This window comes from Metarhizium robertsii, assembly GCF_000187425.2.
Source record: "Metarhizium robertsii ARSEF 23 chromosome Unknown MAA_Scf_5, whole genome shotgun sequence".
Taxonomy (NCBI): Eukaryota; Fungi; Ascomycota; class Sordariomycetes; order Hypocreales; family Clavicipitaceae; genus Metarhizium; species Metarhizium robertsii.
Window position 1 is genome coordinate 3240326 of NW_011942193.1, and position 13896 is coordinate 3254221.

Genomic DNA, 13896 nt, shown 5'->3' on the forward strand with positions numbered 1-13896 from the left:
GGAAGAAACAAGATGTAATGAAACGATAATTCGGAAGAAAGTTATTCTCTTTCGCTGGACTCATGCCTAGAGTTTCTTTGGATGACTTGAGTCCATATCTCTGAGGACTGGGTGTTGATAAAGAAGGAGTAATCGACAGAGTGGGTTGGGAAAGGCGAGGGGTTTATATAGATTTCCGATCAGGAGACATCTTCTAGCGCTCGAGGCTTTGGGTATCATAAAATATTATGTGAATAACTGAATTTAAAGGGGTTTCAGAATCATCTCCATTTTCCCACTGTGAATCAAGCAATTTTAAGCAAGGGCACATGTAGACAAGAGGCGGATACCACGGGATCATTATTCTCCACTGAATCAGATTCTTGAGGGACCTCTCGTGACAAGAAGACTTATGTGGTGAATAAACATTGAGGAACTGTTGCCATGCCCTGCGATTCGCATCTTGAGCTTACGGTAGTAAGATTCAGTCTTGGCCGGCGAATATGACATCAACTATGACACGTTGTAGCCTTGATCTGGGAAGTAGACTGAAATTCTATCCGTGCAAAGATTGACTTGCTTATAGATTCAATCACGACGATAGCTGCTTGTTGTAGATGGGGAAGCACAGACGGAGTGGATGACACCACCTCCTGGGCGTTCTCTATACATCCTAGCAGCTCTAGTTGGGCGACGGCGAGGGGTGCGACTTTATAACGACACGGCTGCAATCAATGCACGGCCATGAAAGCAGTCTTGGGGATGCCGGATGCGGCCGAGCAGATTGGCAGCGTGGCTGGTCGGAATACGAATGGGTTTCCCGACTACCTCCAGGGACTCTTCCGGAAGACACTCAAGGGCAAGATTTAGTACGAGAAGAAGAGAGAGAGAGAGAAAGAATGAGACCAGGCACAAAATTAAAAACAATGGGTTAAACTAGGAGACTACACCAGCAACCTGGAGCATACAAAGGCTTGCAACCCGCTCTACGATTCCAGGAGAAAAGCATCGGCCTCTGATACGTTTCTCTAGTGTATTTTCCTCGGCAGCATTATGCTGGCTTACTGTAAAAAGAAAAGCCTATCGCAATCCAAGGCCTGGCTCGGCTGGCTCAGGAGTTCTGGCAAGACCACCTACACACCGGCCTCACTTGGGGCATTTCGCCAGGGAGCTGGCGACCCTCGGTATCAATTTCTGAACCGGAACTAGAGGGAATATCCGAGGGGCTAGGTCCCTAGGAGCCGATGACATTCATCAATGGCTCCTGCCGGGCGATTTCGCAGCCGAGTACAGGATTTGATATGTGACGAATGCCGCCCAGCTACACAAAGTTGGATAGATGGCTTGATTCAGGGCCAAGTGCCGCTTGAATCTGCCGACAAAGTGGACATTGTGCTCCCATAGCTGGGCTGTTATGACAAGGGCCTCGTTGATGGGTCCTCACGGCTGTTGCCGGGCTGGATATTTTGTTCCATGACTCGGTAGTCAAACCCGATAACCACCCTGGCAGAACATGACTCATGCCAAGTACTAATACTTGTATAATCTCAAGATATAAGAAAAGCTAGCTGTAAGCATAAAAATAAGAGTTGTCCGCTAAAAGTCAAGCATTATATAGAATAGTGACGATTCAGAACATCTCTGATACAGCCCCGAACCATGACGTAGTCTGGGCTATACTGCTCAAACTTGACCAAGTCGGCATGCGAGCGTCGGATTGGAATCCGATGATCCGTCCCTTCCATCTCCCACGGGCGGCTGTGTGTGGCCGAATCCTCATCTACCAGCACCACCGGATCCCCTGTCATGGCCAATTTGCCATCAACCTGATATTACGCAACATTAGCTCGCGCCCGTCTCTAATAATACGCATTGTGGAATAAAACCTACCATTTTGGCTGTGTTGGAGACACACGTCTCATAGAAAGAATACACAACCGCGTCACGAGAATGAAAGGTTTCAGGAAACAAAGTAGCTTGGTCTTGGAGAAAAGCTGAGCCGATACTCAGAGAGGTCAAGAAGTCTGTGTTTGGTCGAGATCCGATAATGGCGAGGAGCGCACTGATATCCATCCCCCGATTCGGGACACCAAAGAACAAGCATTCTATACACGACGCGAAGCTGGACCCGTCTATATCGTTCTTTGATTGACACTGTTGGATGAGTAATTCCTTGATCAAAAGTCCGCCTAGGCTGTGGCCGATGAATATTATGGGCCTGGTTGGATCGTCTCGACGTATCTCTCTGAGTAGCCGTCTTAGTTGTATGCTCAAATCTTTGATGCTCTGGAATGAGTTGCTATCGTCTACACGGGCATTGTATCCGTAGATGAGAATTCTCGGTCTTATCGGCCTGTTTGCGATTGTCATCTGGGAAAGGTCGTGCGCAAGAGCATCCGACAGCCACATGAAGTTGCTTCCTCGCTGCTTGAAGGACCCGTAGGCATGGCCTCCAAGACCATGAATGGCAATGATGCTTTACCGGGTTCATTCAAGTTAGAACGAATGGACCAATACGGTTGTACCACAATGCCGGATGAAGACTTACTCAACATTGGCTTTCAGCGAATCATTGCTGTGACCTAGACTTGTGAAGCCCAGAAAGTCCCTGTCGAATTTGATCGTACTGGTGAATGCATGGAGTTTGTTATCGGATGTATCGATTGTGGGAATTTGAATTTGCCATGATTTATCGAACGCGCACGAATGCATTTCCGGTGACACGCAACTCAAAGACATAATGGCTGTTTCTTCTTTGGAGGAGAAAGCTTTGACCTCGACAGAGTCTTTTGGCAGTTTCAGAATATTTGAAACAGTCTGGATGAAGTCCTCACAGGCCATGTCGCTCGGGATACCCTGAGCCCGATACACCTTGGTCGACTGTTCCTCAACCATGTGCGCCTGTGCTTCGATCGGTTTCGAAGGACTCAATGTATTATTACATGACAATGGTCCACCCCGCCCTTCTTCAATCAGGAATGTGTCTAGATCTTGGTCGCTCATTTCTAGAAAGTCAGTCGCAGCAAGCTGCCATCCCTTGGTCGTCACCCCATCGAATAATAAAGGATCGTCTCGTGACCACGGCCAATTTTCAAGTTTGGCTCCTAAGAAGCTGGTTGCATTAGCTCGGACCTCAGCCCGGAAGGGCCCGGAGAATGTCACGATAACGCTCAGAGGAATCGCATCGCAGATGCCCGATTTGCTCTGCCGATGTTCCGCAAGTCTCCAACCGACTTGGTTCGGCTCGTCCTCGGATTTTCCGAGCCACTCAGTGTTCGAAATGGAATAACGAGCGGCGGGCCAAAGCACGAATGAATTCGGCGTCTGCGTTCCGGAGGATGGAAGCTGGGTTGACGGTGATGTGGAACGCAGGGACGCTTGCGATGGAAGCGACGAGATTGTCGTACGGTTATTCTTTGGGCGTACTCTTCGAATGACCGGATGAGCTTGGTCCGGCACCCGCGACTCGAACTTGAGCGACAGTTCAGCCCGTTTGAATCGAAAATTACCTTCTGGGGCGCGCAGCCTGAACTGCAGGACCAGCATGGCTGCCTTTTTCCCATCCCAGGTGCCGTATGCCAAGCAGGAGACGGTGGCAATAATGCCGCAACTGAGAAACTCGACATGGGTTGCCTTGGTTCTCGTATCTGTATCATTGGTGTTGCGCTGGCCTAAGTTTCCGGAGCCACCATCCTCCTCGAATACGCAATATCGGGTATCCAGGCTGGACGCCATCTCTTGTCGAGCGTTGGATTCTCAGACTGCTGCTGCTGGGAAGGGAGACGAAGTTCCCGCCCGCCTGAGCAAGTCAGGTGAGAGAAATAGATGACTTGGATGGTGGCCTCGAACAGAAGCGACCTGCAGCCCCCAATAGTTCGGATTGGTTAATCATGGCCAGCGGGCATTGGCTGCCTTGTCTGAAGCTCAGCCCTCAAATACGAGCCAGGGTGCCGTTCGTCCAGCTCAAGAACACTCACATTAAATTGGAATGGACTAGGAAGACGAAACGGCCGAGCCATTGTCATGCTGCCTTGTCCAAACGCGGAGAGCCCAGAGAACGAAACGAGCCTGTCTGCTAAAACCCTCCCGATTCGATAACTATAGTGAACGTGCTCATCAAAGGCGGACCAGGGAATATGGATGGGCTAACCTGCAACGGCGACGAGTTTTCACTGGACTGCCAGGGACTCGTTGCCAGAAGCCGCCAGAATTCCGAGCGAGCTGAATATTCCAAGGCGTTGGCGTCCCTCCGGAACTCGGTTGGTCGTTTCTCTGGGGCCGATCGATTGCGAATCCTCCTCGAAATTGCTAGCATCCTTGGAGCGCAGGGATACAAACGTGATGCTCTGGAGACTCTAACGGAAGATGTAGGAACGCTTAACAATAATCTGACCCCCGAAGAGACGTGTCTGAGCACTCAAATGAAGATGGAGACGTGTCTGCTGAGACCTCTCGTAACAACTTCCTTCAAGATGGCCATTGAAGAAGCAGAGGTCTTGCGAAGTCAAACCTCGAACTTTGCAGCAACCAAGGATCTTGACTCAGCAATGGTAATGTGTTATCCGAATAAGTAATAACCTGCAAGCTCCATCTAACATACCCCTGTTCTAGATCGAGACAGCGTTGACGTATGCAAAACTACGCTTCCTGTCCTGCGAGTATCACAGTCCAGTCGCACACACAGAGCTCGAGGCGATCATCTCCTGGCTACTGCCGACTTTTGACGACCTCATTTCGGCTTGCCGCTACCGCGAATCACGGAAAGTAATCTACGCCTATGGCGTGTTTCTAGCCTCCGCTCCCAAGCTGGGGGTTACCAATGTCGACTTTCAGTCCTGGAATCGGATGATAGAATCAGTGCTCTCTGTGCCCGACGCCCCTCCGCTTATCAAAGCTGATGTAATGGCGCAGCTCGCCATGAGAGCTGATGACGAGCTTGACGGTGAACAAATCACCAAGCTGGAGGAGGATGCCATCAAGATTTATAATGCCGAGGGTCATTTGGTGGGCGCAATGGATGTTCGGTGTCAGCAGATAAGCCGCGCCATCAAGAGGGATCACACCAGTCTTAGTGATGAGATTCTCGACGAGATGAAGGGATACTTTGAGAAGTACGAGGCCACCGAATCGCTGGTTTCGTACCAAACCGCTGTCCACGCAATGCTTGCTCATATCCCGCACTGGCTTGGCTTCGACGTGCAACTGCAGCTCTCTCACATCAATGATGAGCTAGCCAGGCTATCCGGGGCCCTTCTCATAAGTCAGGCCGTTCGCTTCCGTCTCATAGCACAGTGGCTTACACGATCGGGTGCCGCCCCTCGTGCGGTAGAGGCATCCGAGGCCGTCTACGCAGCTCTCCAGGACGGCGACTGCGTCTACTTTCAAGGCATGGCAGCGCACTGCGCATCGCAAGCCTACTTTCAACTTCAAGACCACGCCCGGGCGCAATCATGGGCAGAACGTGCAGCTTCTCTGTGGGGGAGGGGATTCCCTCGTCTCAGGACGGATGCGACGAATATTCTTTTGCACGCAAAAATTGGACCCGGTGCAGAAAACATGGAAGCAATGAAAGACGTCATTTCGTTTGCCGAAGCCGAGATCGAGTCGGACGTAAACAACGGCTTCATGACGCATGCGCAGCAGAAGGCGGAAATGATTATTGGGCAGCTTACACGGCTGCGCTCCGACGAAAGATACCAATGGATGGATAGGGCGGAGCAATGGATGAAGAACGACGCCGCGTCGAATTTAGAAGAGTCGGATGTCCGAAGAGCGGCTCTTCACCAGTTACGAGCGACTCAGCTTGGAGCAAACATCCAGAGCACACAAGCTGAGGCGTGGGAACCTTGCATGGCCGTCTTTGAGGATGCAGTATCCCTGTATATGAAGCACAAACGGCTTTTAGAGGCTGCCAACACGCGAATGATGCAAAGCCGGGCTGTTTTTCGCCACTTTCAGCTTTCACCTTTGATGGAACTGCTCCAGCGCTCCTTGGAGCTCATGGATATATCGCTCGATCTGTTCAAGACGGTAGACAACGTCGCGTTCATCACCTCGGCCAATCAATACCGATCTTCCACCATCTACACCGGCTGGAAGTGCGGCTGGGTGAGCGCCGAGGCTGTTCTTGCCGCGCTGAGAGACGCAGAGGAAGCTTGGGCCCGGCAACGAGCGGACATGACTGTGTTTGCTAGCCTCGAGGCAGTCTCTCGCAGACAGCAGCTCACGTCAATCAAGGACCTGCGAGACGTGTATCAGCTCGCCTTCTCGGTTTGTCTCGAGTCGGGGAAACTGAGGGAACTGTGGGAATGGACACAACGAGGCAAAGCTCGCAGTTTGTCGGACCAGCTTGGCGTGGATGGCATCATCCCCGCCGACTTGCGAAAACAAGCCTTGGACTGTCCCAAAAGGAAGGACTTGATTCAGAAGTCGGAGCAACTGTCGAATCAAATCAGTAGTAGTACGAATATCGCACGTCTCAGACTTCGCGGCGAGTTGGATGCCGTGCATACACAAATGCGTGCAGATCCGCTGCTCAACACCATTCTCGACATCAAAAACGGAACACCCGTCAAGTTGGAACAGATTCAGCAGCTGGCCCTTGGCATGAAGAGAGATGACCCACGACGGGATATTGTCTTTGTCGACTGGGTGGAATACCTGGGCCACTTTTGGGTCGTGCTTCTCAGGGGCGCCTCTGAGCAACCTACCGTTGTCCGGTGCTCGCCGTCTGTCGATGATGTGGTTTCCTGGAAGCAGGAGTGGATGGATGCAGACCCAGGACAAGTTTCAGCTCTAGAAGAAGGCGACTTGTACCCCGAGGACGATCCGGAATTCAGCTTGCGCGCCCTTGACGGCCTCGTCGCGCCGTTGGAGAATCTGACGCAGCCACGCGACCTCTTGGTCTTCTGCCCGACTGGTATTTTGCACTCGATCCCGCTACATGCACTCTGGATTGCGTCCAAAACGCTCATCCTCGAGCGGAATCCGATAGTCTACAGCGTCAGCCTGACAACTTTTTGGCAATGCTGCGATCGGGCGAGAAGCGCCAGAAGATTGGTACCGGCATCAGACGAGATGGAAGACGGCCGGATCACGTCTGGGAACTGGACTTTTGCCGGCGTCTTTGAGCCGGTGCCAGACGAATCGTTCAACCCCAAGGAACAAGACCGCGTTTACTCGCTGATTGCAGAAACCGCGGCCACGCTGAAGGCAGCATCGGCTACCGGCGCCACGGTAACAAAGCAACATGTCCGAGAATCGCTGGAGGACTCGGCGCTGTTCACGTTCTACGGTCACTGCCGTCTGGAGCGCGAGGACCTGGCTGCTCAGGGACTCCAGCTCGCGGACGGACGGCTGACGGTGCGGGACATGTTTGACATGAAGCTTCACGCGCCACATGTGACGCTCATGGCGTGCGACTCGGCGTCTCAAGGCATCGCGGCGGGCGACGAGCCTCTCGGAATCGTCACGGCGCTGCTCTGCGCGGGCGCGGGTTCGGTCTTGGGCACCATCTGGCCGACGGCGACGCGCGCAGGTCGTCGCTTCATGACGCAGCTGTACCGTCGTATCCTCCTCCACAGAGCCAATGGCGGGAAAGCTGGCTTGATAGATCTGGCGGAAATAACACAGGGAGCGGCGTTGGCGTTGCGTCAAGACATGGACACGATCCAGCCGTACCACTGGGCAGCCTTTGTGTTGCACGGATCTTGGGCCATGTATGATTGAAATGGCCTCGGACAGTGGTGTTTATTTGTGGCAAGCCGAAAAAAAGCCTTCATCTGAATGCCTATAATGAAAGCTGGCGAGCACAAACAAATCTGGTAGGGGTTTCGCACCATCTGTTAGCCACATGAATTTATTTATCAACGCTCCAAGATGGTGAAATCACGAAATGATAAAGTTCAAACAGAAATGTAATTGCATGACTTATATAGAAAGACTAGATGCAAAGGCAAGGATCGCAAAATCATGCCCTCTCCTGATAATCTTGACAGGTCTAAGAAAAAGGCCAGAGGAAGAAGAAATCGCGGATAGGTGTTCATCCGTACGCGAAGGCTGTTTGCCTTCATATGATCACGTGAGACCCTCGACAACTCATCAATCCTTAAACCTGCTCGCCTCCTCCTTTTACCCGACGATAACGATCGCGGAGCGCATACCGCCACTCCTTTGCAATTTTATACACGAGCAGACAGCCCAGAGTGACGAGCAGACAAGACGCCACCATAATCGCAGCTACGCTACCAACCAGCGCCATGCGTGCCGAAGCACTCGACGCGTTGTCCCCAACCGACACAACGACTTGCAGCGCACTCAGGATCACGGACACTATGGCAAACACAAACACCACCGGCGTGAAGAACCTGGCAAAGTAGTCCCCGTACTGGTAGTCGACGCGCTGAAAATGCGACTTGCCCAGGAGGAACGGCGCGTAAAAGTTGAGCCGCGTCAGTCGGATCTCGCCGTAGGCATAGCGAGAGGAGACGTCGCGGTCGGGGATACGACGCAGCCGCGAGGCGAATGCGCAAAACTGCTCCCAGGTGACGTCCCGCGAGACGAGGCACAAGGCGGCATCCTGGGCGATGCGAAAGTCGGACTCGTGCCGCACGAGATGGCTGTACGTCCGTAGATATCCCAGCGCGGCTCGGCGGATGCGCTGCGCGTCCTTGTCCGCCAGGTAGTCTGTCCAGAAGGCGTGCGAGGTCAGGTATCTGGGCAGCGGCTTGATGAAGATGCGGTCGTTGATCCAGACGAGGTGGAGCTTTGGGTCTTCGGTGATGACAATCCTGCGACGCTTCACCAGCTGTCGATGCAGGGGGGAGATGTTCCGGCTGTCTTGCTTGGACATCCACCATAGCTTGTCGGCGACGCGGTCTAGGTCGTCGGAGCAGAACTCGCTCGTCAGATGGTCGCGGAGCTGGCCTCTGTCGTGGAGAGAGACGTCGGGGTGAGACGGCAGCACGGGGCGGCGGGATGAGCCGTCGTCTAGATCCCGCGATAGTTGATGCTCCGCGGCGAAGGGTGCGGTCGACGGCGAGATAGTCATTCTGAGTGATGTGAACGTTGATCCTACAACTTGTAAGTAGTTGGATAGGCTGGGAGAGGAGAATAACTTGGAGTTCGCGGCCTTGATGGAGCTTGCGGCTGAGCTCTCTGCCTGACAAGTTGCCCAACCGGCCGGGACGGCAGGACGGCACTACTCTTGGGTAGGACTATCTCTAGTAGACTTTGCCGCATTCTGAGGCTGCCAACTGCTGGACCATGCAGCATGGGCATAGAAAAGGGTTGTTGATCAATGTGGTGTCACCTCGACCGTTTCTGGTGTTGACAAGACCCCCAAACGAGGCTGCTTGTGACAGGGGCAGAGCTGAACGGTAGCTACTGGTCCGTCTTACCCAAATGGTAGTGTTTTTATCACCTGCCGTGGTGGCTCAGCTCTGTCGTTCAGCTACAGCGTTTGCCATCTCGGTGAGACAAGAATGAGGCTGACTGCATATCATTCGATGAGGCTGCTCCTTACCGGCGGCATCGAGAATGCACACCGCCTGACTAGTACTCAACTACCTAACCTGGTGCGACTATTCCAGTCGACCTGACCCTGCTATTGCTCGTATATATTTGGGTTATCTACTACGCAGCATCCTAGATTTAACCCCAACCCTGAGCCGTCCTGAAAATAGCGTACCCACTACGGAGTACAACTCCACTATACTAGACCCAAGACAGTAAGAGCAATATCGGGCCATCTACACTCTCGGCCGAGACCGGCCGGGAGCCGTGAGGCCTTGACTTCTACCTCCCTCTCTACCACATCCCTATGGCTCTATCATCACTTTGTGGTCGACAACAGTCAATGTTGGTCAAGCAGGTCGTTTGCGGTGACAGCCGCGCCGTCGGTGCCTACGGCTCTGACGCCCCTTCGACTCTCGCTGGAAGCCCAGGGTCGTCCTCACGCAAACTCAAACCGTGATGAGATCAAAATCACAGCCCGCCTGTGAAGAAGGCTCGCGAGGTCGGGTGTTTCTCTGTAAAGAACACCAAAGATGTTTCGTCAAGTCCTCATCTTTTGCGGGAAGATGGCGATGAACCGCGTATGTATCCAGCCAAATGCGGCCACGGTAACAGTGGCCAACCATGAATTCTGCTGGAACCATTCCTCTTCCGATAAGGCTTTGCCAGAACCAGTGCCGTTGGAGATATTCCCTCTTACAGCTATCAGGAAATGCAAGGCTGGTTGCGCTCCAGCGTTGACCAGAGCAGTCAGCAATGATTTTCGTCGAGTTCCCGTGGTCTACTGTGTATTTTTTTTCAACGAGTGTCATTTTCTATCTCAAACTAAGCACGAAAAGGCCAGCTCAAGTAAGCTAAAGCTACCTTTACTGCCCACAGTCAAAACATGGCTTGTTTTGCTGATCGGAACAAGACATTGTGGGTGTTTCTTTGGCCAACCCCCCCGTCTATCAATTTGTTGCCCCATGCAAACGGTCAGCCAGACACGCTTCCATGCTCGAATACTGCTTGGGTCCGTCTTTTCCATTCCATGCTGCAGTCGAGGGAGGTGTCTTGGCACGGTCAGTACTCGATTCTGCATGTCAGGGAGATTGCTTATTTACGTACCATCTCTTGGGGCTTGCTAGTGTTCTGCGGCTGGGTTGGGCTGCGCTGCAGCATCTTTATATTGGCAGCTGAAGCGCATCTATTGCTCGATGGACCAATTAGAGAAACATTCCAAGATTCTTGGCAGTACAGAGACTCACAACTGCGTCATAAATTCCTAGCTCGCATCCTTCGCACTATGGTTGCACACGGCATTAGCAAACTTGCTCCGCGAGCGTTGCATGGGAGTTGTACTCACACCGCCCTTTTGCTGGCAGATCAGACTAAGTTCATCCGTCTTGGGTAGGGTTTGCATTAGTGAACCGCCGAGAACCCGCCTGCTTGGAAAATAGTTCAGAATCTCTTACAGGTTGTTCCGACTTCTGTACCTTTATCATTAGTCCAGCACACGACAAAAAATAGTTGTAGTCTAGGGAGACTGCTTACCGAGCCCTGTTGAACTTCGCAATCAATCCTCTTCCACGTCTTTTTCAACTATCGCATTAGCCACGGGAACTCTTGGTCAAAGGCGCTACAATGGGCGGACTTGCTTTCTTTTCTTTGCAAAAGATATCCCGGTGCCCGAATATCTCCAAAACGCGTTGCTGCGTCTACGCCACCCAGGAGTTAGCTTTCTGCTATAAAAACAAAAAATCTGCCCATTTGCTGTGGCTGACTGGAGAATCTCCGTACCATAGGCGCTCCGTCGATCTCGTCGAGCGTCGGGTTACTCCGCGGGGCGGCCATAGCCAGACCTAGAAAGGTTGCGGACACAAGCACCATATACTTCATGATGACTAGATTTTTGGCAAATAAATCAAGTGTAAGGTTAGAATAGTCTGATAGGAAAGATGCTTTGGCTCGAATGCTGAGCTTGGGCTACTTATTGAGTCGGATACGGGTTCTTATATACAACGGAATTTCTCAGACTCCTGCAGTTTGTCATGTCAACTTGTCTACCTGGAGCATAACAGACATCGTGTCTCTCCTGATTCATCAAGTTGCATTACGTTACTTGACGCCTCAACACCTGCATCATCAACTGATACATCACGCCAGGAGTGGACCTGGCCGACGACAACGCCGTAAATGAATATTGCATTTGGAATGTTATTTCTAAATACCGGTCTGGCACGTAGTCAGGGCGGACTAGCAATGAGGCCTTGTAACTGGTACACGTACGCATGTATGTATTGTATTGTAGCCATAGTACCGTAGTACTATGAAATTGTACATACAAGTACGAACTCCTTTTAAGTAATACAGTTGGCGATAGCTTTAATTGCGAAAGGATATAGTTAAGGGAGCGAGTGTTCATGTACGTATATATATCCAACGCTATAGTACGCAAAGTATAACACCACCATCGGGCCGAGTTGGCGCGTCGAATACAACCTTGATTTAGTGTGTTGACCAATTATATGGGCATTAGTTCAAAATGATATGATAGATTGAAGCATATAAGGGCATGAGTCGCACATGCGACATCCCGCGATTATGGGTCTACCATCGAGGCGAGGTGGTCCTACGAGGTGAAAGGCGATTGGTTATTCGTACTCGATGAATTCCCTGCCCCTTTGCCTCGAGGAAGTACTGGGACGGCATTTGCTCCTTTGCTTTTTCTTTCTAGTAGTGCGGATAAGTGTGTCACATCAGCTCTCGAATAAGGCTGCCTCTATTTATAGAAGAAGCAGACTTGACGTATTCATTTAGCCCACGTACCTTTGAATCACGGCTATGTGTAGGAATTCAAGAGGAAACTATACTCGTCACCATCTTTGTATTTGTTGCTCTATATTGCTGTATACATATGCCCCCTGACATCAAGTCAAAAATATTACGCCGCCCCTTGCATGTTACAGCTGCCAACTACAAGAGGTACAAGTTCCCGTGCAGCTCGTAACAGAGTTCTTGCTCCATAGATAATTCGTATTGATTGCAATTAGCGCCTTCAGCGCTATTATACTGCATCTTTTGTGACCCGCAGTTGTCTGACACCCAGCCTGGTTTATCACTTGGGAAGTTGGGAACCCCAGCCGATATAGATGTTATAAACCAGCCGCGTCATGCAATATGTCTATAGTTGGCCTGGCCACGACGCATAATTTGCCATTTAAAAAACGTCTCTGATCCTTGAGCTGTACTCGGCCATAGCGCCGCCTCCACAGAGCATAGCCCCCGTCGCGAGATGTCTACTATGGAAATGGCAGTAATAGCATGATTATCAGACTCATGGGCTGAGCACTGCCATTATGCTCCAACAAAACCACGACGACGCCATTAGCCATTTCTCTATAAGTAGCTGGGCTTCACTCGCATCGTTATCGACTTGCCCAGACATCCTCACGCTCAATTGTCTAGTCAACCAGTCTACACCACTCTTTCGTCTTACAACTCGCTTTCACGCCATCACCATACACAATGAAGTTCGCTCTTGTTCTCGCCAGCACCGCCGCTCTGGTCGGCGCCTTGCCCCAGTCCACGCCCACCGGTTCGGCGGAGAGAAAACTGCTTCCTTGGTTGCCGGCAGGCCCCTTTTCCCACGAATGCGGGCCGTTCGGATGGTACAGCGACGCCGAGTGTGGTACGCATAAATACTGCGATTCCTTCAGGGACCCGGAAATTCCAAACGATAAAAAGTACCAGACGACACAGGCATGTATTGATGCCCACGAGCTCCCGTCAGGCTCGGGCACTGGAAAGCTGCCATGGGCTAGGCAGGGCTCCGATCGCGCCTGTAATTCTTACATTGAACGAAAAGTCTATTTTCCTCGCATAGTCATGGAGGAGAATTGCGGGTCGCAACGCTTCTGCGACTTATTCGGCCCGGGATCTCCCCTCGCATCAGAGTTGCCCGAGCTGAAGAAACGGTACGGGTTTTCCAATGTCGAAGAATGCCGCGCCGCACACTAGCCACTTCTTCCCGTCAAGGTCTGAATACCCTTGGGGTTTTGTGGGAGTGGGGTAAAAGAAGGAGCGGTTTTCAGACTGAATTCTTTCATGGGAGAGTATTAGGGGTGCGAGATGGAGCAATAGCAGAGTCAAAAGCAGCGTGTGTTGGTGGAACTTCGTGATCCAGGTACAAATGACATTTCATCACATGGCGCAGCTATTTAGACGATGCACAAACTCGACTCCATAGAACAAATTGAACTAGGTCGAATGAAGCGTTGTTGACAGCTTTGAGATTTTCAAGCCTTTTGAGAAATTACCTTGTTTGTAAAAGAGGTAAAAGCCGAGAAAGAATGCCTCGAGGAATAACGTAAACTCAACGTCTTCTACACTGAAGAAAAGGTACAGGGTGCTCTTGCCTGTCTA

At 51.6% G+C, this 13896-nt stretch overlaps 4 protein-coding genes across 4 annotated transcripts; 2 read left to right on the top strand and 2 right to left on the bottom strand.

Annotated features, from left to right (window-relative positions):
- Positions 1-1589: 1589 nt before the first annotated feature.
- On the bottom strand, positions 1590-3714 carry MAA_11262 (DNAJ domain-containing protein; the record flags this gene model as incomplete). Its single annotated transcript, XM_011413242.1, has 3 exons — positions 1590-1805; positions 1870-2455; positions 2528-3714. 3 exons carry the CDS (start codon positions 3712-3714, stop codon positions 1590-1592), a joined length of 1989 nt encoding a protein of 662 aa, XP_011411544.1.
- Positions 3715-4115: 401 nt separating this feature from the next.
- On the top strand, positions 4116-7707 carry MAA_07356 (uncharacterized protein; the record flags this gene model as incomplete). The annotated part of the gene is made up of 2 exons (XM_007825354.1): positions 4116-4529; positions 4591-7707. 2 exons carry the CDS (start codon positions 4116-4118, stop codon positions 7705-7707), a joined length of 3531 nt encoding a protein of 1176 aa, XP_007823545.1.
- A 379-nt stretch (positions 7708-8086) lies between these two features.
- MAA_07357 (subtilisin-like serine protease) lies at positions 8087-9028 on the bottom strand (the record flags this gene model as incomplete). Its single annotated transcript, XM_007825355.1, has 1 exon — positions 8087-9028. The coding sequence occupies one exon, from the start codon at positions 9026-9028 to the stop codon at positions 8087-8089; it is 942 nt and encodes a 313-aa protein (XP_007823546.1).
- A 3971-nt stretch (positions 9029-12999) lies between these two features.
- On the top strand, positions 13000-13491 carry MAA_11263 (uncharacterized protein; the record flags this gene model as incomplete). Its single annotated transcript, XM_011413243.1, has 1 exon — positions 13000-13491. One exon carries the CDS (start codon positions 13000-13002, stop codon positions 13489-13491), a length of 492 nt encoding a protein of 163 aa, XP_011411545.1.
- Between the last annotated feature and the right edge of the window lie 405 nt (positions 13492-13896).